Below are 24,667 nucleotides of genomic sequence, written 5' to 3' on the forward strand. Positions count from 1 at the left end.
AAGAGCCTCATAGTCCCACGCCACTTAGTGCGCATTTCAAAGCGATACAAAAAGGCCGCTGCTCGCTCAGACATAATCTCAATGTTGCTGCACGTAGCTGCTCTGCTACCTCCGAGCTCCTCAAACTTGATCTGATGGTTTCTTTTGCCAAGGGAAAAACTTTGGGATCTCCCTGGAAGAATCTCGCTTTCTTTGTACTGTTGCCTCTGTTCTGTGTCTGTTTGAGTATGTGTACGGAAAATGGTTTGACTTTGAGATGATCTATAAAGGAGGCAATTTCAGTGTTCCTAAATGCAGCAGCAACAACGAAAATCATGTCTCCAGTATTTTCGCTATTGTCTGTTTAATAAAAACAGATCTAATTTGCTGCAGCATCTCCAGATAGCTCGATGACAAAAGGCTGTCTTTGATGAATGAATTGCATGCTTTGCAACACACAGCACGCCTCAAGTGACTCTCCCTCTCCACCGGTGCCAAACATAGCACAGTGTTGCATATGTGAGTGTAGATATTCCTGATCTAGACTTGTTAAGATATTTTGGGGGCTTCTGGTTGTTTGGATAGAAGTGTTTGACAGTAGTGCAGAGCCTGGATTTATTTGTCAGGAGAATAAGAAAAAGGATTTTTTGCAGAACACCAAGGTCACAGTGACTTTAAGGTGCTTCATGAATTGTCCTAGTCCAAAAAATGTGTGGTCACCATCAAAACAAAATGCTGTACAAGGATATACTAATATGAAATTTCTAGGCCAACAAAGATAATGGATAATTACCACCTTGTAGTTGATACCAGTTACTGCTAATAAGTTCACATTGCAATTCATAGAGGAAGTGCAATAGTGCGGTCAGTATAGGGTTAAAATCTGATTATAGATTGTCCATTAATTTTGCATAACCTGACACAGCTAAATCACAGCTAAATGCCAGTTAACATGTTTATCCACATACAATGGTCTGTGAATGTAGCATTAGGAAGCTAGCCCAAGGACTCTTTTAGGTACAGCATTCCTGCAGGGGCAAGGCTACTGCTACCAAAACAAGCCACAAAAATAACAGCTCCTACAGTTTATAAGTGGCTTCACAATAAGTAATTTGAGCACACATGCAGAGTATAAACCTCTCTCACTTTACTCTGACAGGACGTACCCAGGTGTGTAGTTTCCACAAAAATGGTACAGGGGAGAACCTCAAAAGAGGCCACAAAGTGCATCAACACGTTTTTCCATTTTTTTAATTCTTTTTTTGAAATGGTTACACTTTAACTGTTTAAATATTTAGCAAAACTAGTTGTTCATTAGAGAGGACAGATCCCTCTAGTCCTCTTCAGGCATGTAATGATTAGCAGTTAAGTGAGGTTTAGAGAGAGAGAATTTGAGAAATGAAGAAGGAAAGCAGAGTGAAAGAGAGAGCACTGGTGGGAAGGAAGTAGCTAGTGGAAGTGACAGAGCGGAGGGGAGAGAGAGCGAGAGATGCTCATCTGGCTGTGCCTAAGGCACAGATGGCTTACTCAGCATGTCCTCTCTTGCCTGTCTTTCAGGGCTACCATCGATCCAACCACTTCATCGCCACACAGGGTGAGTATCTCTGCATGCCCCACACTGTAGTGCCACACTTTGTGTGTGTGTGAATGTATGTATTTGTGTTTGTGTGTGTCCAGCAAGATAAGAACCCATGGGGTCAGAGTAAGTCTTCTTCAAACACCTCATTAGAGTGTTTGTGTGTGTGTGTGTGAGTGAGAGAGAGAGAGAGAGAGAGAGAGAGAGAGAGAGAGAGAGAGAGAGAGAGAGAGAGAGAGAGAGAGAGAGAGAAATGAACAAGGTAGGAAGGACACACACTCTGACTGAAGCTAATGGTTTGTGAGCAGTGATAATTATAGCTGTAAACAGTTTGTAGGGCAGTGTGAAGAGTAGTCATCCTGCAGCGCAAAGGATTACTGCCTGCTGTCTTCATACCTGACCCCCCAACATTTCACAGACCACAACACCTGTGAGCCCTCTGAACAATGAAAAAGACCCTAGGTGTGTGTGTGTGTGTGTGTGTGTGTGTGTGTGTGTGTGTGTGTGTGTGTGTGTGTGTGTGTGCGTGTGTGGGCTAACCTTCAATGTCAGAACCAGCAAAATAGTGTCATGCTTTTAACAAAAGCTACATATTTCATGTATTAAAACCACAAAAGCAGAAATATTTGATATGAAAGGTATTTTACATAACATATTGTATTGTGTCGTTTGTAAATGATAAAACACAAGCAGGCTTGTGATATTGCAAATAACATATAACAAATATGGCTGTGATTTAGTAAATATATCTTGATTGTCTCACAATAAGAAATACCCTTAAATGTTTTTTTCTCAAAATTTTGCAAAAGCAAAGTGAAACAAAAGGCCCTGGATATTGTGTCAAATGTGCTATATGCTATATAAAGGAACTGCTATGTAATAGCAGTTCCTTTCCCTGATAATATATATATATATATATATATATATATATATATATATATATATATATATATATATATATATATATATATATATATATATATATATATATTTGGGTGCAAAAGTGGAAACAAGTGAATAATTTTTTTTCCTGCAAATATAGATATTGGAATATTGGAAATATAAATTACATTTAAATAAAAAATAAAAATGTGCCATAACTTTTGCACAGGCCCCAATGTATGTTGTTTTTCCCCCAATATGTTAAATTCAGGAAGGGTACTATAAAAATGCATTTAAATGTGCAGAAGTGTGTTTGTCACTGGGAAAAAACTTGTAAACCTGTAATCTGTAATACATACAGTACATGTGCATGATGCCTTGACCTGATATAAAACACAAATGTGTGCAGTGTTTTTGTATATGTGTTGGTGTGGGTGTGGATGAGAGAGAGAGAGAGAGAGAGAGAGAGCGAGAGAGAGACAGAAAGTCTTACTCCAGCCCCCCCTCAAGTGTCTCAGGTCTCTCAACCATTTGATCAAAGTCATTCAAGGTCTCCCTCCCTTTCCTCTCCTTATATTTCAGAATTCCCTTAAATAAATCATTGTCTGTGGGTGGCATATGTGTGTCTTCCCCCTATAGAATTTCAAGGCTCACTCACTTGATTGGGGGAAATTTTGCTTTCTCTCGTAGCAGGCCACATCCAAACCGTTCTCCAGTAGGAGAAGCAGCTGCTATTGAGTTACTCTCTCTGAATTACAGATTGCCTCATAACACACAATGACACTGCAGAAACCAAACCTGCTGTCTGTGACTCTGATTGACACTGAATTACTCCCATTTATATGTGTTTGTGTTCTGTGTGTGTGTGTGTGTGTGTGTGTGTGTGTGTGTGTGTGTGTGTGTGTGTGTGTGTGTGTGTGTGTGCAGGGCCTAAACAAGAGACAGTGTATGATTTCTGGAGGATGGTGTGGCAGGAGAACTGCTTCAGCATCGTTATGATCACCAAGCTTGTGGAGGTTGGCAGGGTACAGTCCATCTAATGTTTCTAAGCTCTAACTATCCACTGTTGTACTGTTGTTTGTTTTGTTGCCTTTGTTTGTTTGTGTTTATTTGAAAAATTATAAGATTAATTGGTGCCATAATGATGTTTTGTTTGCCAAACAATAGCTATTACACCTTCAATTCCAACAGCATCTCCTGTGTGTTCATGGCCAGCCTCATACAATACGTTTGACATCATTATTGTTTTTGTTTGTTTTTTTTTCCGTTCTGTGATACAATCAGTCTGTCTCAATGTTTCTTACTCATAATGTTCTTCCATTTCCTCCAACAGAAATAGACCAGTCAGCTAGGGGTGGGATCTGCCACTGGCATCACACTCTTTAAGACTAGTCCATTATGAAATCCTTGTTCTATTATGCCAAATGCCTTTTGCTGGCTAGCTGTGAAAGCTGTGAAAGCCAGTGCTAAATGGGTGATGCCTGAAGCCTAATGCAAGATGTGACACTTATTGTAGTTGTTGTGACTACAAGAAAAAAAGGGTTGAGTTTGTTACATAACGTTATACATATGTCTTTGACTGGAAAGCCGTAATGACTAGGCAGTCCAATGCTTTAAAATAAAGATTAGATTTAGGTATTATTTGGACAGCCCCAGTATATGATCTATAGATGTTCACTTTAGTAACAAACTGTAACAAAGCTGTTGAAAATCAATTGATTCCCAAAAGTGTTAAGGATAGACCTAGTACCAGGTTTAGGCTGTTATGCTATGTGGAGAGGACTCAGTTATTGCTGGTGATAACAAAGGCATGGCTCCATGTGAATTATTTCTTGTTTGTAGCTCTTTGAAACAAGCAGAGAAATTGTGTTCAAACTGAATTGTAAACTAATGTATTGATAGATTTGAGTTCATAAGTATAAGAGGAGATAAAAAGAAGAGGCTAATAGGATTTGTGAAAGGTATTGTTGTGCATTGTTTTTTTGTGCTTTTGTCTTTTGTTGACATTGAAACAACAAAAATAAGGTCAAAAGTGTAGATTCAAACCTGCCAATACAGAATGTAAATCGATTGCAAATGTACCTCATTACTTAACTAGGTAATTATTTTAGTAATAGCATTTAATAAGAATAGGACATCTAATATATCTTGAGCTTAAAGGGTTAAGCTAAAGTTAAACTTGTCTAGGTCTCCATTTTCCTCCAGGTGCAGTGTCCACTCTTAATTACTGGATATGTCTGTGCTGGCAGCATTGGAGCCCATCTGATGTATTTGTGCTGTGTGTATGTGCAGGTGAAGTGCTGTAAGTACTGGCCTGATGACACAGAGATGTACGGGGACATCAAGATCAGCCTGCTGAAGACAGAAATGCTGGCAGAATACACAGTACGCACCTTCTCCTTAGAGAGGGTAAGAATTTGGAGCATTGCTCTTATGGGTCACTTATTAAGTCTCATGGGGTCACTGTTGCAGCCACAGCCCTTTGACATCTTCACTTTGAAACTAGCTAATGATGCAGCCTCTATATAGCATGCGAATGTGTATGAAAAAAAACTGCTTCACCCTTGACAACCTTCCCCTCTCAGAGAATAACACCACATATATCTGCGAGACCATTAGTGAGTTGGTGAAATGGGATAGGATTAAAAATGTATAATATTATGAAAACAGCCCATAGTATATGGATATGTTAACTAACAATGTAAGGAGAAAGTAAGAACAGTTTCCTGTGGGAAATGCCCTGTCTCTGCTTGCACTTGTGCTCTCCTAGTTGCAGTCTCCTACTACACTATCTACATTTGCAGTTGCTAATGTCTCTGTAACTTTTTGACACTGGTTGTCTTGACGTATAGATAGTGTAATGGTGAAAAAAGGAGCATGTGGTGGAAGAGCTAGCAGTGATTCCTGGCTTCTTTGGAGGCACACAGACAGGAACACACTCCATGTGGGATAGAACACATATTTAATGACAAGTCACCATCGCATCTCACCATCACTGTCCAGATAGCTCAGAGTATAGATACAACAGACCGGAGGCTGTGCTACAGCAGCTCACCAGCTCGCACAGAGGGCTACAACTAATACATGTAGGCAATCGTTACAATAGACAGACAGACAGACAGACATACAGACAGACAGACAGACAGACAGACAGATAGATAGATAGATAGATAGATAGATAGATAGATAGATAGATAGATAGATAGATAGATAGATAGAAAGAAAGACTTAAACAATACTGTAGAAGTGCAGACTGAACCCAGCTGCTGACATGCTGTATGTTACGATAGAATCCATAATTGTAGCCCTATTCTTCAAATACAGCTGTCTGCATGGCTTTTAAAGCAGTACTTTCAGCATCTTGTGTAGACTACAATAGACTGCCATTTTGAGACCTATGGATAACTCAACAACTGACAAAAGCAGTAGCAAAGTGAAAATTTACAGCTCTCACTAACAGCCTGCTTTGTAACAAAGATCCACAAGCTGTTTGAACAAGAACAATAGTGAGAGACTACAATCACTGAGTAGGGACACCATGGGCTCTATATATATATATATATATATATATATATATATATATATATATATATATATATATATATATATATATAGATTATCATTGGTTGAAACATGCAGCTACTGCTGCTCTCATTGTGCTCATTGGATGTCTTCTTCTTCTTTCGGCTGCTCCCTTTAGGGGTCGCCGCAGCGGATCATCTGCCTCCATCTTGCCCTATCCACTGCCTCCTCTACATTTACACAAACCATCTCCATGTCCTCCTTCACTACATCCATAAACCTTCTCTGAGGTCTACCTCTTCTCCTTCTACCTGGCAGCTCCATCTCCAACATTCTTTGACCAATATCCACTTTTCCTCCTCAACACATGTCCAAACCATCTCAACCTGGCCTCTCTGGCTTTAACTCCAAACTGCTCCACCTTCACTGTCCCTCTGTTTTGCTCATTTCTAATCTTGTCCATCCTTGTTACTCCCAACGAAATCTCAGCATCTTCATCTCCGCCACCTCCAGCTCAGCCTCCTGTCTTTTAGACAGAGCCACAGTCTCCAAACCATACATCATAGCAGGATGCACTACTGTCTTGTAAACCTTCCCTTTCACTCTTGCTGCTATCCTTCTGTCACACATCAGCCCTGACAGCCGTCTCCACCCACTCCATCCTGCCTGCACCCTCTTCTTCACCTCTTTTCTACACTGTCCATTGTTCTGGATGGCTGACCCAAGATATTTGAAGTCATCCACCTTTACGATCTCTACTCCTTGCATCTTCACCTTTCCACCTGCCTCCCTCTCATTCACACACATGTATTCCGTCTTGTCTCTACTGACCTTCATTCCTCTCCTCTCCAGTGCAAACCTCCACCTCTCCAGATTCTCTTCCACCTGCTCTCTACTCTCACCACAGATTACAATGTCATCTGCAAACATCATGGTCCATGGAGCCTCCTGCCTGACCTCATCTGTCAACCTTTCCATCACCATTGCAAACAAGAAGGGGCTCAAAGCTGATCCCTGATGTAACCCTATGTTCACCTTGAAACCATTTCACTCCAACTGCACACCTCACCACTGTCTCACTATCCTCATACATGTCCTGCACCACCCTAACATACTTTTCAGCTACACCTGACTTCCTCATACAGTACCACAGTTCCTCTCTTGGCACCCTATCATATGCCTTCTCTAGATCCACAGACATGATGTAGCTCCTTCTGACCTTCTCTGTACTTCTCTACCAACACTCTCAACGCAAAAAATTGCATCTGTGGTACTCTTTCTGGGCACGAAACCAAACTGCTGCTCACTGATCTGAACCTCTCGCCTTAGCCTTGCTTCAACAACACTTTCCCATACCTTCATGGTGTGGCTCATCAACTTTATACCTCTGTAGTTACTCCAGCTCTGCACATCACCCTTGGTCTTAAAAATGGGGACCAATACACTGCTTCTCCACTCATCAGGCATCCTCTCACTCTCCAGGATTTTGTTAAACAACCTGGTTAAAAAGTCCACTGCCTTCTCTCCTAAACATCTCCATACCTCCACAGGTATGTCATCTGGACCAACTGCCTTTCCATTCTTCATCCTTTTTAAAGCTGCCCTCACTTCCACCTTACCAATTCTCTGCACTTCCTGATCCACTATCTCTCCCCCTGTTGTCCTCCTCTGTCACTCGTTTTCCTCATTCATTAGTTCTTCAAAGTAGTCCTTCCATCTACTCAACACTCTCTGTTCACTCACTAGTACATTCCCTCTCTATCCTTTATCAGCCTAACCTGCTGTACATCCTTTCCAGCTCTATCTCTCTGTTTAGCCAAACAATACAAGTCCTTTACTCCTTCTTTACTGTCCAGCCTCTCATACAGCTCATCATAGGCCTGAGCCTTTGCCTTTGCCACCATTCTTTTCGCTATGCGACTAGCCTCACAGTACTCCTGCCTACTTCCTTCATCTCTCTGGTTATCCCACTTTTTCCTAGCTGCCTTCTTCTTCTGAATACTCTCCTGGACTTTCTCATTCCACCACCAACTTTCCTTGTCTTCTTTCCTCTGACCAGACGAAACACCCAACACATTCTTGCCAGTTTCTCTGACCACCTTAGCTGTAGTTTCCCAGTCCTCAGGTAGCTCCTCACTGCCCCCAAGGGCCTGTTGCAATTTTTCCCTGAACTGCCTGCAACCATCCTCCTCCTTCAGCTTCCACCATCTAATCTTTGGCTCTGTCTTCACTCTCTTCCTCTTCTTTGTTTCTAATCGCATTCTACAGACAACCACCCTATGCTGCCTTGCTACACTTTCCCCTGGTACCACTTTACAATCTCCAATCTCCTTTAGGTGACACCATACATACCTAGCACCTCTTCATCCCCTCTGTTCCCTTCACCAACATGTCCATTGAAGTTTGCACCAATCACTAATCTCTCCTCTCTAGGGACACCATCTACCACTTCATCCATCTTACTCCAAAATTCCTCTTTCTCCTCTAACTGACAGCCAACCTGTGGTGCATATGAACTGACCACATTCAAAATTACACCATCAACCTCCAACTTCAGGCTCATGATCCTGTCTGACACTCTCTTTACATCCAGAACACTTTTCACAAGCTGTTCCTTTAGGATTATCCCTACTCCATTTCTTTTCCTCTCTACACCATGATAGAACAGTTTGAATCCACCTCCAAAGTTCCTGGCCTTGCTTCCTTTCCATCTGGTCCCCTGGACACACAGAATATCTACTTTCCTTCTCTCCATCATGTCTGCAAGCTCTCTGCCTTTACCAGTCATTGTCCCTATGTTCAGAGTCCCTACTCTAACCTCCACACCCCTGCCTTTCCTTCTCTCTCGCTGCCTTCTAACCCGCCTTCCTCCTCTCCTCTTTGATGGTCTTCGACCTACAATAGTCCAATTTGCTCTCATTGGATGTCTATGACGATTGGAAAAACTATGGACTCACTTTTATGCTCAATTAGATGTGAACTCTGTGTTCACAGGATGAAAATAATGTTAATGAATTATTGATGAGTGAGGTAGTCCTTAATACCATTTAAAAAATAATATGAATATTGTATGTTTTAATTCACCTACAATAATAGCAGAATAAATACATTAGTGTAACTAAAGAAGTACTAAAGTAACTGCAGCCTATTAGTTATAGTTCAGAAGTTTTGAATGTTCAGGATTTCAGTAAACATTGAATTTTTATTAAATATTATTCAGTCTATGGTCTTTATATCATAATTTTATGTGTCTGGTTCCCTTTTGGCAACAACACAGCTATTCTGAGACCCTAGCGGAGACACACATAAACATAAAAACCTATACTATTTAAACTTATACTGCTTATACTTCTGATGCTGTTAACCCAAGCATGCTCTGCAGCGTGCTGTATCTATCGAAGTGTGGCTAAAGCAGGACACATAGACTGGATAGGAGTGAATACAGAGGAATTAACTGGCTTTAGCCTTCCTCTATCTTTCTCTTTCCATCTCTCTCTCCCATTCTCACTGCTGCTGCTTCTGTGTACGGCACTCACGGAGGGCTTTGATGTGTGCTTTAGCAGTGCGGTGGGTCCGTCTGTCAGTCAAAGCCAGGGACAGAGGGTGTGTGTGTGTGTGTGTGTGTGTGTGTGTGTGTGTGTGTGTGTGTGTGTGACAGCAGCATAAACAGGGCATTACTGCATCACTGTCAGACACACACTGCAGGAGCGCTCCTGTGCTTATTCAAATAGGCGGGCAGTGGCAACCGCTGCTGACAGTCGTGATTCACACACACACACACACCTACACACACACAGACACACACACACACACACAGACACCCCCACACACACATACAGAGAGAAACAAGCTTCTTCTGAGCTGAACCGCCCAGTAAATCTCTGTCACATTACTGCTTGTGCTAATGCATCAGGTTTACAGAAGAAATAGAAAATGGTTATCAGCTCTCTGCCTTCTTCTTCTCCATGTTTCTGTTTCTTTTCCCAAAACATAACCAAATGACCTTGACCTTCTTTCTCCTCTGAACACTGAACAATGCATGAAATATAGGTGAAGCCTATATTTATCATCATCATGATTAGAACTGGCCAGAATAAGTCAGATACTTGCACATTCATTATGTTGGTATTTATTTCTCTATTTAGTATTCAGAAGTGTAGTCTTTTTAAAATAGAACAACAGTTGGAAATTTATGGAATATAGAGAACATTTTAAAGGGCCCGATTTTTCTTGTATTTTATTCTTTTTCTTGAGGTCAATTTATGCACAATGACATTTGTTCTGTTATATGCTCCTAAACCAGCCATAATTAATATTTACATGACCATTTTGCAACCTTTCTTTATCCATTAGGATTAAGCATGCTGCTTTTGTAACTGTACTGTTAAGACACATGTAAAGATATATGTAATTATATCAAAGCTGACAGGCTATCCTGTATTGTGCCTTATTCAAAACGCAGTCTAGGCTGAAACACTCCTTATAACTTCAGTGTGAATAGGTGAGGATAAACTATTGGAGGCTGAAAAGGTGGATGCATGACATTACAAAAACAATTAACTCAAAGGAATTTGTTTTTGAAACATAGTTTCCATATATGGGCTGGAGAGTGAATGGTATTTTTGACATTTTGAAACTTTAACGATGCTCATTTATTACATTAAACTCTACTTGATGCCAGGCATGCATGTCACCTCACGTCAAAGCGCAATAAACTGCGTTGCTTTCCATGTGGTCACTTGAGGTAAAAGAGCAAAGATGCCTAAGGAACCACTGTAAATTATTAGACAGTTAGAAAAATGCATGGTAAAAAAATTGTGATAAGAAGTTGGTATACCATGAAGGCAAGTTTGAGCATCTCATGTATGTAAGTATAGCGATGCATATGAGATACCACAGCTGATTTCAGTTCATTTGATTCTCTGGTACTTAGGACAATGTTTGGCGACTCTAGTGTCCTCTAAGCTTGCTACTTCTAGGCGCACCAGCTGAGCAGGGTACATGCAGAGTCGCTTCCAGGGAGGTCCTCCTCGCATCACATCAGCCTGTAGCTTCAACAAGTCCTCAATCCTCCCCTTCACTCTCTGTAGCTCTGCTATGACTGAGCTCAACTCAGCCTGCGTGTTGCCCTCACTGCTGGAAAAGTAAATCCATCCATCCATCCATTTTCTAAGCCGCTTCTCCGTCAGGGTGACGGGGTAGAAAAGTAAATGGTGTATCAAATAGAAAATCTTGATAAAATAAATAAAAATAATGAATGAAAACAAACGTGAAACAAGACTAAAATAAAACAGTTATTTGTAATATAATTACAACGGAGTAATTTGTTACTCCCTTAACCCCTAGATACAAGACTCAGAAAAGCTATGCAAGTAATAGAAACAACTCATAAATGCTGAATGGGCTACAATTGTGTCACAGCAACAAAGAGCACCTGAACAGCTGCTCATCAGCTGACTTAGCTTAGTACGCTGTTGCTGCCTGCTGGATATATTCTGAAATACCAGTATTATTGTGTTTAAGGGTGAATTTAAGTCAAGTATTCATTTGGAAATTCCAGTGAGATTTTGAAGCCTGTAAAATGCTATGTCTGCCAGCTGTAATCGTAAAAAACCATTTAAAACAGGCTACTATCATGCAAAAATGACTTGCTTTATAGAGCTGTGGTATGTAGGAAGGCTAATGCTGTAGAGCTTGACCCAAATTGTCCCCTTCAGACTGAGTTTGAGGTGTTAAATTCTGGACAGTGCTAACAGATACCCATAACTACCCATAAAAAATCTCTTCAGTAGATCTTTTATTCCCACTACATTAGCATGTAGAATGTAGGCCTGGAGAAAAATTCAAGCCAGGCTTGTGTTAGTGAGCTTGTGTTTATTGATGGATTCATGAGCTCATGAGTGTACAAAAACATTTTGGCTGCAAACCTGCAGAGGTCAGCTATAAAACTGCTCAGACAATAACATTGTGAAACATACCTGCTGCCTTTCTGAAGAATAATTTGCCAAATAAGAAATTATACTTTTTTATTAAACATTTTTAAGTATGGCACAAATGTCTAAATACTTCTTGGCACTGTGTTTTGGTTTCATTACACAGGTCTGTAGTAGCTGCACATCTGGTCAGAGTTACTTTAATCATGATTTATCAGCTTTAACAGCTTTATCACACATTATGTTTTTTTGTCAGACAGCCTTACTGCTTGTTCCCAAGATTGTAATGCCAACAAAAGGTACTAAACACTAGAATATAAGGTGGAGTTTAATAAAATATTATCTAATATTAGGTCATAAACATTGCTGTTCAGATGGCGGGCTTTCTGTTTGGTCTCTTTTTCTACACACCTTCCTAATTTCATCATAAACACATACTAGAGCCTAAAAGATTTATTACGTATCAGTAAATCTAATAAACCTGGGAGCACAAGTTAGTGTTCTGGTTGTATAACCTAATTAAAGTATATGAGTGATGCACTGCCTACTGTATATCTCCAGCAGTGTTTTAATGTGTGCTTTGCAGAGGGGTTATTCAGCTAAGCATGAGGTGCGGCAGTTTCATTTTACATCGTGGCCTGAGCATGGAGTGCCGTACCACGCCACAGGTCTGCTAGCCTTCATCCGCCGGGTAAAAACCTCCACACCAGCTGATGCCGGACCTGTGGTGGTCCACTGCAGGTACACAAACCACACCATGTAGATGAAGCTATGAGGACAGCATTATTGGTATAACAGTGGAATGGAGTGTTAGCCATTGTTTTATCCTAAAAAGTATTTTGAACATGGTTCATGTTTCTAATGATGTATTTCCGGTTGCTGTGCAAGAATATTTACAGTGGGATTCGAACTATGAATATTCAGCATCCATATTTCTAAAAAAAAAATCAACATCCAATTTATTCCATTGACTAGACGGAACTATGGACCGAACATTCGACTGACAGTTGCAGTACACTGCTGCTGCTGCTGGAGTTGACAGGATTGTCTGTCACAGCTCCATTCATATACATGAAATGTCTGGTTTTGTCCCTCTACCATCACACTGTAAACACTGCCGTATCATGCATTAAACATGCATCATTGATTTATGATGGAGCGATCTAAAGGTGCCAAATCAACTTTGCTTTGCTTTGCCTTTGCTTTTCTCTGTGTACATGTCACCTCTAGGTGATGTTGTTAGGAATTATTATATCATTTTTTTATAGCTGTCCTGACACGTAATTATGCATTTCAGTTTCCTCTGAAAATCAAGATTCTGTAGACAATCTTACCAGCATTGTGTGATATTTCTCAGAACAAAATCAAGAAAAAAATATTGAAATTGTCACAATTGGCCCCTCCCAGTCTCCTCATGTGCTTTTGTTTACCTTTTAGTCCTGTCCATGTGCTTCTTTGTTTTTGTTCTACTGTTTCTGCCCCTTGTTTTTTGTCTCCGCCTTGATTGTTTCCACCTGTTTTCCACCTGTGTCTTGTGAACCCTCGTTAACCCTCTTGTATTGAAGCCCTGTGTTTGCCTTAGTCTAGTGCTGGTTTGATTTGTTGGATATGTTTGATGTGTTGGATGTTTTGCTTGTTCTGTTCGAAGTGTTTTGTTAAGTATTTGGATTTCTGTGTTTGTCATGTCTGTCCCTCTTGCTCCTGAACTGTATCGACCACGACCCTAGATTTGCCCTGAATAAATATTGCTTTTCTCCGCATATGCATCCGCCTCCTCATCGCTCCACGTTACAGAAATACTGAAATGCTGACATTTGGTACTAAAATTCAAAGAAAGCTTCTAGAAGGGATAGAAAATATGGAAAAGCCTCTTTCTGTTGTTATACATCTAAACTGTGGAATGTAACTCCATCTTTTATTAGCCACTTTTCATTTACATTGCTCCATCTGTTTTTGTATTTATCTTATTTAATGTATATTTAATGTATATCCTTTCCTTGTATGATTTTAAATGAATTCTCCTAACTTACATTTATTACCCCCCATTGCGATTACCGAACAGTAATTATAATAGAAGAAAATCAAACTCAGCTTTAATTTCTTTTTTTACCGTTAAACTGTATCACCTGTCCATAAAGCATTTCTCAATCATTTTTTTAAAACATCACAATTGCACTGAATCTGTGTGAGGTCAGAGAATAAACGCCTGTGTGTGTTCGTGGTCTGTGTGTGCTGCAGTATGGGGGCTGGCAGGACTGGCTGCTACATCGTGCTGGACGTCATGTTGGACATGGCAGAGTGTGAGGGAGTGGTGGACATCTACAACTGCGTGAAGACTCTCTGCTCTCGCCGTATCAACATGATCCAGACTGAGGTGGGAAATTTACAGTTCAGAGCAGAGCAAAAAAAAAAGAGGGAAAAAAAGTTCCCTTCGTTTACATAGTCATATATTTGGTGGGAGTGATATGAATATTCAATGTTTTAAGTCTGGGAGTGTGTTTTAAAAATCACTGTGTACACAAGCCCACTGATAAAGATCTCTCTGCTTTGTGTAGGCTTGTGCCTCTCTTTAGATCTCCCTCTATTTGCATATCCAAACTTTATTATGTAAATCCGACATTCATTTGGCTGTTTATTACATTTGTAATTGTTTACTAGACGCTTTAATTAAATCTATCCTGCAAGTGTTTGTTTGTTTAGAGCTAGTCATGTTCACACGTTGTGCACTTTGAAATTCTGCGCGTTATAGCAAATGTTTAATTTAGATCAGGGAAGGTTAGACCAATTCTGTCCCTTTATTACACTTAATCACACAATAAGTTTCATGCAATTTTCTCTGTCTCTCTCTTTGTTTCTCTCTCTGTCTCTCTCTCTTTTTCATTCTTCTCTCTTCTTTCCCCCTCTTTTCTCTTCCACTGCAGGAGCAGTACATATTCATTCATGATGCCATCCTCGAAGCGTGCCTGTGTGGGGAGACAGCTATACCAGTGAATGAGTTTGCTCTCACCTATAAAGATATGCTGAGAGTTGATTCTCAGAGCAACTCTTCACAGCTCCGAGAAGAATTTCAGGTCAGCCTCTTGCCTTACACACAGTCACTCTTGACCTGTACTATATATATCAGTGTGAGTCTGATCTCAGCCTTAGATGCTCTGCCTAGAGAGATACTCAGGCTGTCTGATATTTATCATACACTAAAATGGCCAGAACTATCAGTATTGTTCCAGTTACACTTCTATTGGCTTTATTTCTTGAAAAAAAAAAAAAAAACCATGGTAATCTGCTAATGGAATGGCAATGTGACTGACAACAATTTTAAAATGAGAAATATTAGATATGGACTAGATTTAAAATGATTTTACTTGACAAGATATCATTTTACAGTGTTGTTTGTCACACGAAATGCTAGCTTGTCACCAGTAGTAAGCACTTGCCTGCTCTACACAGTGTGACAACAATGAGCATTCCAGAGCAAGATGTAGCTGTTGCATTAAAAAAGTGATACCATTTGCTTGAAACACTTACCTGCCTTGACACATCAAGGTGCAATAAAGGTCTGTGGTTAGTTGTTTTGCATGGCAGTTAAATGGTCTGTTCCAGTCCAAGTAGGCAATTTTTGGCCATGTTGAGTGATAAAACTACAAGATTCGGAGGATACTCAGAAGTCTGGCTTGCAAGAATAAAATCTGGTTTTACTTTACCTAGGGGGACTGGCCATTGTACAGCACCAGTGTTTTGATGAATCATGGCATCCAGTGTCAGACTTGTAAAACAGCGTGAACCTGAATGCAAGATTAAAGAAGGTTTATTAGTAAAATACATGTATAAAAACATGAGTAAAAAAATTCAACAATGTCAAAACAGGAGACCAGCAGACGAAACATACAACCCCAATTCCAGTGAAGTTGGGACGTTGTGTAAAACATAAATAAAAACAGAATAGGATGATTTGCAAACCCTTTTCAACCTATATTCAATTGTTTACACTACAAAGACAAGATATTTAATGTTCAAACTGATAAACATTTTGAATTTGATGCTTGCAACACATTCCAAAAAAGTTTGGACAGGGGCATGTTTACCACTGTGTTACATCACCTTTCCTTTTAATAACACTCAATGAGCGTTTGGAGGACACTAATTGTTGCAGCTTTGTAGGTGGAATTCTTTCCCATTCTTGCTTGATGTACAACTTCAGATGCTCAACAGTCCGGGGTCTCCGTCGTCATATTTTGCGCTTCATAATGTGCCACACATTTTCAATGGGAGACAGGTCTGGACTGCAGGCAGGCCAGTCTAGTACCCGCACTCTTACTACGAAGCCACGCTGTTGTAACACATGCAGAAAGTGGCTTGGCATTGTCTTGCTGAAATAAGCAGGACGTCCCTGAAAAAGACGTTGCTTGAATGGCAGCATATGTTGCTCCAAAACCTGTATGTACCTTTCAGCATGCAAGTTACCCATGCCATGGGCACTAACACACCCCCATACCATCAGAGATGCTGGCTTTTGAACTTTGGGCTGATAACAATCCGGATAGTCCTTTTCCTCTTTGGCCTGGAGGACACGATGTCCATGATTTCAAAAAACAATTTTTATGTTTTAACTTGCACTTGTAGATGGAGCGACGAACTGTGTTCACTGACAATGGTTTTCTGAAGTGTTCCTGAGCCCATGTGGTAATATCATTACAGAATGATGTCGGTTTTTAATGCAGAGCCGCCTGAGGGATCGAAGGTCACGGGCATTCAATGTTGGTTTTCTGACTTGCAGAGATTTTTCTAGATTCTCTGAATCTTTTGATGATATTATGGACTGTAGATGATGAAATCCCTAAATTCCTTGCAATTGCATGTTGAGAAACGTTGTTCTTAAACTGTCGGACTATTTGCTCACGCAGTTGTTCACAAAGTGGTGAACCTCGCCCCATCCTTGCTTGTGAACGACTGAGCCTTTCAAGGATGCTCCCTTTATACCTAAACATGACACTCACCTGTTTTCAATTAACCTGTTCACCTGTGGAATGTTCCAAACAGCAACATTTTTTGAGCATTCCTCAACTTTCCCAGTCTTTTGTTGCCCCTGTCCCAACTTCTTTGGAACGTGTTGCAGGCATCAAATTCAAAATGAGTGAATATTTGCAAGAAACAATAAAGTTTATCCATTTGAACATTAAATATCTTGTCTTTGTAGTGTATTCAATTGAATATAGATTGAAAAGGATTTGCAAATCATTGTATTCTGTTTTTATTTATGTTTTACACAACGTCCCAACTTCACTGGAATTGGGGTTGTGCATACTGAGATAAAAATGTGAGCCAAAAAAGGAAAACCAGGTCACTAAATAAACTTCATATGCATAGTAAGAACAGAGGTCATACAAGTGACTCAGCAAAACAGAAGAAAACACATACAAGATTTGCAGAGACTGAGTAAAGGGAAAACGAGAGTAACCAGTCAGTAATCAGGCTTTTCTGGCTGGGGATTGGCTGGGGTTTTTTCAGAGGTCTGAGTAGTTGTGACATTCACAATCTAGCAAACAAATAATTGTGGTCAAAGTAATCTAGGCCGGTCTTTTAACCATGTCACATCAAGGGTTCACCAGCAGAGTCTATTTTTTTATTCATATACCAGTCTATAGTTACACACATCTTCAAGCAGATACCCTGCATGATGGTTTTATCGAAATCAAAGTGGGATTTGTCGGTCATGTGTAGACTGCTCCTTAACGCTTGCATTGGTTAGTAAATGTCATCTGAGCTTAGCATCGCTAAGGACATTGAGAAAGTAGAGGATTATCATATTCACACACTCACTTATTGCAGTTTAAGGTTAAAACCACTCCCATTAAAATGCATCAGTGAAGACATTCCCTGGAGGTGCTTTAAGCATTTTAAATAGGAGTAGCTTTCATACAGCAGTCTTATTCGTACATTTCACATGCTAATTAAGGGAAACGTTATTAAATTATAATGTCCATGATTCAGTTCATATATTTGGTGAGTAGATAACTATAGAAAGTGATATTCATGGTCCTATGGCACACAGTTGAGGATGGTTTTCTTTTTGAGTTCTTTTCAAGGTTTCTTCCACATTTTTCTAGCCACGTTTGGCCTCAGTTTGCTCAATCAAGATTGAAATGAATTGAATAATTGCACTTCAGTAAAAATGTGGTCTGTACAGAGTGCATCTGTAACTACATTGGAGGACTACTAGCTTAGAAATCAGAGCATGACTCGCTCTCAGTGCTTCAAAGGTGTTTAGTGCTCTCACACTGGGCTCTATCCTCTCAGTAGCCCAAATAGCCTGCCACTGCACATGTTGAGATGTTACTGGAAACATACTTCTCACCCGCTGTGAGCCAACCTACTCTGAGCTCTGGACTCTCATATCCCCAAAATGAATTTTGTGTCACTTCTTCAGACCATCACACATCAATGCTTGAGCCAGCAACATTTGAGCACACTGTGTATCTTGTACTGAACCTTTACATGACAATGCTGTCTTAACCATATTAGAATATGATATGATATGCTTTACTATATCTATACTATGTTGTATCTATTTGCTGACTGTTCACTAATGCCACTATATTAGTGGCACACTGGAATAGTTAACAAAGGCTTCAGGGTCACCATAAACAACGCTCATATGAAGTGGAGAGAGAAAGAATTCTTATTCAGACCAAAATTATTCATATTTCATAGGCAAAATCATACAGAGTAATCACACAGATGCGTACATCAGTCAATGAAATAATAAATGATTCATAAGAAATAAATGAATCATAATTTAGGGTTTAAATATCTTCAAAAATTCTTCCTCATTAGATATTCTAAGGCTCTTCTCTCAGGAGAACACCCAAAACAGCTGTGATCAAATATTCACTGAATCATTATGATTAAGATATGTTACATGTGCTTTGCCATAAAGTCTGATCAAGGCACACAGACACACTCATACAGTTCAGTCCACGTGCTTATTTATTTATTTTTATTTTGGTTCTATACTCCAGCACACTGGAGTTGAAATGATATCATGGTTATGAGGCTAAAGTGCAGAATGTCAGCTTTAATTTCAAGATATTTACATTTATATTGGATGAAGCATATAGCCCTTTTTAGACACAGTGGCCCATTTCTCTCTATTTCAGAGGGCCATATTCTGGTCAAATCTTTGTGTGTAAGGTATCTGATGATGTGTAGCAGGCTCACTTTAGAGTATAAAGCTAGCACTTAAAGGTTATCTTATCCAAAGCAGAATTCCAGGCTGCCAGTTAAGAGCCCCAATATCGATTGGAAAGGCTCGCATATCAAAGAAATGCGGCACTAAATCAGCTCTCCTCTCCCTTCTCTCCATTTAACTCTTACACTGCGACTCACTTTAAAATACGCACCATATGAATTATAGAGCATTTATCACTGGTGTCTTGCTCAGGCAGAGAAATAAGGCAAGGGAATGTCTTTGGATTACAAAGGGCAGATTGCTGTTTGACAGCAGGATGTTTTTGCACGCTTTGATCCAACAAAGCCATCTCTGTGGCATTCACCTCGGCCTTTTTTTGTCACTCTAAGTCGTGTGTGCTTTTTGCTGTGCAGGGAGGAAAACACATTACTACAGTCAAAAGCTTTTCTGTTACCATTTCTCTTATGTATTTACACTATTCATTTGAGACCAGTGTGTTGCTTTCCCAGCCTCAACAGCAGGCAGAGATATGCACACACAACCCATCAGAGAAAAGACTGTAGGTATGCCACATTCCTGTTTTAATGGCACTTTTTTGATGGGATCATAACATGCCTATTTATTATGTATGAGGCCGGCCTGATTTCCAGTTTTTGTTCAATAATTTCAGAAGCAGTGTGCACAAGTGATATGAAATGCTTTTTAAAGTCAAATCCAAAAGCTGCAGTCAGCACACGGCGCAGCCCCGTCTGCAGTTGCCAGATGCACAATGCGTGTAAAGTGTAAATCATCATAATCACCCCGATGGCAGCTCTCCTCATTTTCAGGTTCTCCTCATGCAGGTTCCCCTCATTTTCATCTCACTCCTCTGTTTCCCCTCTTTGTTTGTGCTACCTGCCTGTGTTTGTTCCATAACTTGTTTGTCTCAACCTTCCCTCTACCTTAATCTCCACCTTTTTCTCTCTTGCTTCCTTTTCTGTCCTCTCACCTCTGCCTTTTCCTTTTATTTTGGACATGTATTTCACCCTTGAGGAAACCCTTGGTATTATTAAAGCAATACACCAAGCTGTCATTCAAAGATAAACTTGAGTCTCTGAGCTAATAATGGAAAGAATTCATACATAGTCCAATAAAGCAATAAGTCATGAGAAGCCCTGCATTACATAAATTTCATCATGGTTAGGGGTATTGTTAGGGCACCGCTGTATTATTCTGACAAAATACAGTACGATATAATACACCAGTGCTCAATAAATAATTAAACATAATAATAATATTATATAATTTCAGTAATAAAAAAAAAAAAACAACATTTTGCCAAGTAGTGTAGATTGTTAACAATTGAATGCGGTTGCCAAGCTGTAGAACGTTCCATGAACAGAATCATAGTTTTAAAAACGTGCCTTAGCCATGCAGAATTTACCTGTGTGCAGTGATATGTGTGCATATCAAGTATTTACAGTGTTTTTCATTGATGCTTGGTCTCTGTTATAATATACAGAAGTAGTTGGAGTGAAGACTGCCTATTTCTTATGCAGACGCTGAACTCGGTGACCCCTCACCTAGATGTGGAGGAGTGCAGCATCGCCCTGTTGCCACGGAACCGTGAGAAGAACCGCAGTATGGACGTTCTGCCTCCAGACCGCGCCCTAGCCTTCCTCGTCACAACAGAGGGAGAGAGCAACAACTACATCAATGCCGCACTGACCGACAGCTTCCGTCGGCCAGCAGCCTTCATAGTGACCCCACACCCTCTGCCGGGCACCACCGCAGACTTCTGGAGACTGGTGTTTGATTACGGTTGCACCTCCATAGTCATGCTCAACCAGCTGAACCAGTCCAACTCAGCTTGGGTGAGTTTGGTCCTTATGGCTATAGCGTGTGTACAGTGGGTATAGGACCCATGCGCACAGTCTTTTAAGACTTTCTGTCCTTGTCTCACTCTAAAATGCTGCAGGGTTTTTCCCTACCCCTCTAGATGAAGGTTTTCTTTGTTTCTCCAGTCTGTAGTCTCAGCAGACTCTCTAATCCATTGTCTTCTTCCCTTCATGTCTTGGTGTGTGCTCACACAGAGCCATTTGCTCAGTGTCATTCTGTCTTCTTTTCTCTTCATTTTATACTCGAGTGGATTAAGGCTTATTTCCTCCCTTTCTCTCTTTGTCTCTCTCTGTCTCTCATGTACTCTCTCTCTCTCTCTCTCTCTGCCTCTGTCTCTCTGTCTTTGTCACTCCTTCATTTTTGTCTCACTCTCTTTTTCCCTCTTCTCTCTCTCCCTTTCTGCAGTCCAAGTGTATTAATATTTATCTCCTTGCTTGTGTCGCAACGTTAATACTGCTCACTCTCTGAAGACAGCAGTCTCTGAGTGTTATTGCTCTTTCTTGCCTGTTGTCTCATTAAGGCCCCTCTATTTCTATCTCTCTTTCTCTCTCCCTCTCTCACTTCCTCACTCACTGCATTTCTCATTACTGTCTGTTACTGAATGCTGCTGGCATTTAAATACTGTCCTTTTTTGCCACTCAGCTGCCTATTATACTATATACTGCCCTGCTACTGCTTTACTGTGACTTTGCATTGTTTTGTTGTTTCTTTGTTCTGCTCTAAACCTGGAGCAATGACTCGAACACATTCTGCCTGAGAGGCACTTGACCTTCATGAAACAGTCTCCCTCTAGAAACAGCTTAGATGCTTGTCAAGACTTGAATATATGTTTTTCTAACCATCCTTTATCCCTCTTTGTTCTTCCTCTCTTGGTCCATCTCTCTCTTTCTGTCTCTAGCCGTGTGTGCAGTACTGGCCAGAGCCTGGACTCCAGCAGTATGGCCCCATGCAGGTGGAATTCCTGTCTATGTCTGCTGATGAGGATATCATCACTCGACTGTTCCGTGTCAAAAATGTCACAAGGGTGAGTCTCATTTGATATACATTGTACACTGTAGACCATTTTTTAAAAATAATATTTGCTGTAGCTCTTGAAGTGATAGTTTGACAATAAATCAAGTTTTCTAAAATATAGTCAAAATTCAGGGTTCAAAGTGGCTGCTGCTACTGTTTTTAATTAAACTACATGCTTTTGTCCTTTATTTAACTATAACATTGTCATACAGTGTTAGAAACCACATGCGCAAGTCTATTGGTTTGAGGAAAGTGTGTGATGATTTGGGTGTAAACAGTTTACACAATGCTAATCTGTAAGCTTCCATTACTTGCTAGCTGTATTAGACTTCAATGCCAAACTAAAGAAACAAAATATAAAACTTTGTACTTTGAGTAGTATTTTATATGTGCCAGAAAACTGAGGGCTTATATCCTTTTGCATACCCTCATGTTTCACCAAAGTATAAAATATAAGATTAATTGTTAGACATTCTCAGCATTACTGCCATCGTCTTAGCATTGAAATACATGATTTAAGTTGTGTTGTTATGTAAGTGCAAAAATAACTTCAATATTCATTGAAAGCTTTTAACCAAAGCCTTTTGAAGGACATCCACACCAGAAACTGTGTGAAATAGTTCTTTTTGCAGCCTTTTCTTTGCTATAATAAATTACATATCTTTGCTCTGATCTCTAAACCTCATCATTTTGCTTTCCACTTTAGAAAATTACTTGCACAGTGATTAAGTGCAATGATCCAATTGCATATATTTTGCCTTTTTTAGTTTTCTTGAAAATGGTGATTTAGCTCACAGCAATTTCCTTCAGGCTTTACCTCATTTGTGCCTAGATACAAATTCATACAATAAGCTGTACTCCTCTTCTGAACTCCTCTTTTTTGTTGTTTTTTGGTACTAGCCATTAAAGTTGATTTGGTAGTGCATGTCATCATAATTCTGATACATGCTTGCACTTACTGATGATCAAATTGTCTGTCCCTGGAAGAGCCATTGAAAGTAACAGTTTAGCCCACATTTCAATTGATTAGGCAAAAATTCAACCTTAATAATAATCGATAGCCAGGACATGACTTGCTTCTTTAGTAACGCTAATGTATCTACAAAGTAATGAGAGCTTATACTCCACCAATTAACACTGTGTACAGTGCATTTCTAAATCATCACACTTTCATCTCAGACTGCATCAAGTTGATAAGTCATCTCAAATCAACTCAAATAGGCTCACATGCACATTCAATAAACAACAGAAAGACATGCCAGTACACATCGGGTAAGAGGGAATATGCTTTTTTTTTGTTTGTTTGTTTTTTTTGACAAAACATCTTCGTTGTCCAGATCCACAAAAAGAAGCAGAAACTAAAGAGGTGGCTCATGGATGTCTCCTTTAAATCTCACCAAACCAAGCCTTTCCCAACACATCATGCAACAAATGCAGTGGTTAGGATGAGTTTCCATAAGCCTACGGATATGAAATACACATTAATGAGCATGCCACGAAAGGTCAAGCTTGTGATTTTCAATTTGCCCCAGCTCATTATTGGAAACGTCGTCTTCTGTTTTCCTTTGGGTGCATCATAGTGCTTTTCTTGCAGGTGAAGCCTGGTCAGCATACTGCTTTATTCTAACGGAGACTGTGACATATATACATAGGCAGTGCAGGATATAAAAGCAGAAAAATGGCATGACTGTCATCAGACAAAATAAAAAGGCTGTCATACTGGCTTTTCCCTCGCTTTTGTGAACGAGCTTGTGTGTGCCTCTATCCTAGGCTACATAACTGTCAGTAGATGGTTGTTTGTTGGTGGGGGTGGATAGAGCTCTGTTTTTGTTTGTGTTTCTGTGTTGTTGGGATGAGAGGATGGTTGGTCAGTCATCGCGCACGTCTGGAAATGTCCTGCTGTCTCTCTATGTGACCTTGTCATGTGATACAGTATCTCTAGCTGCCTGTCATCTTGCCCTGCACCTCCCCTCACCTGACACTGTCATGCCAGCTTAGAAACAGACCACTGCTCATCCGACTCACACAAGAGCTGACCGATAAAATCAGCTGAGATGGATCTGCAAAAATTGCTTCTGTGTTGTTTTCATGTAGCTCATTCTATATCATAATAAAACAAAATAAGCACGGTGGGGGCTCATGAGGAGCTCAGTGCACCCCCTAAGCGTTGACTCTATCATCAGGAGATCAAATCTTCAATCCCAGCAATGCCTCATCCATGGCTGAGAGTCCAAGAGAGTGTAATTGACTGCTCGCTGTGGGTATATGATGCTAGCCAGCATGGATCTCTGTTAACTCATATAGCGTTCTCCTCCAAGCACTTTGAGCTGTCCAATAATGTTGCATTAGCTGTAGCTTGTATGTAGCATGTTTGAGTGTTCACAAGCTGGGTCAAAAATCAAAAAAAGAAACAAGCAAGACCGTCTCATTCTACTGGAACCTTTATAATGAAGGTAGAAATTCTGAAAAAGTTGAATGGCACATTCTCTGTGTCTCTACAGTGGAATCAGATCAATCAAGTCAGAAACTGCTGCTTCTGGATGCAATGATACTGATTCTAAATTATACTAATTGTTATTTCTGTGTGTAAAAGACAAAGAATTGCAGAAAATAGCTGCCTGCACTCCCTTAATATACATATTACTTGAAATATATAAATAAAGGAGTAGTCTAAGCTTCTGCATATCAAATCAGAAC

At 40.1% G+C, this 24,667-nt stretch overlaps 1 protein-coding gene across 12 annotated transcripts in view; it reads left to right on the top strand.

Annotated features, from left to right (window-relative positions):
* ptprub (protein tyrosine phosphatase receptor type Ub) overlaps positions 1–24,667 on the top strand; it is a 252,566-nt gene that overhangs the window by 216,513 nt on the left and 11,386 nt on the right. For all 12 annotated transcript variants that reach the window (XM_037537140.1, XM_037537134.1, XM_037537133.1 and 9 more), the window contains 8 exons: positions 1,537–1,573; positions 3,365–3,462; positions 4,730–4,846; positions 12,479–12,633; positions 14,131–14,266; positions 14,814–14,963; positions 20,617–20,931; positions 21,855–21,980. In XM_037537140.1, coding sequence (XP_037393037.1) covers positions 1,537–1,573; positions 3,365–3,462; positions 4,730–4,846; positions 12,479–12,633; positions 14,131–14,266; positions 14,814–14,963; positions 20,617–20,931; positions 21,855–21,980 — 1,134 coding nt within the window. The remainder of the gene's footprint in view (positions 1–1,536; positions 1,574–3,364; positions 3,463–4,729; positions 4,847–12,478; positions 12,634–14,130; positions 14,267–14,813; positions 14,964–20,616; positions 20,932–21,854; positions 21,981–24,667) is intronic.

Source organism: Pygocentrus nattereri, chromosome 3, assembly GCF_015220715.1.
Source record: "Pygocentrus nattereri isolate fPygNat1 chromosome 3, fPygNat1.pri, whole genome shotgun sequence".
Classification (NCBI taxonomy): domain Eukaryota; kingdom Metazoa; phylum Chordata; class Actinopteri; order Characiformes; family Serrasalmidae; genus Pygocentrus; species Pygocentrus nattereri.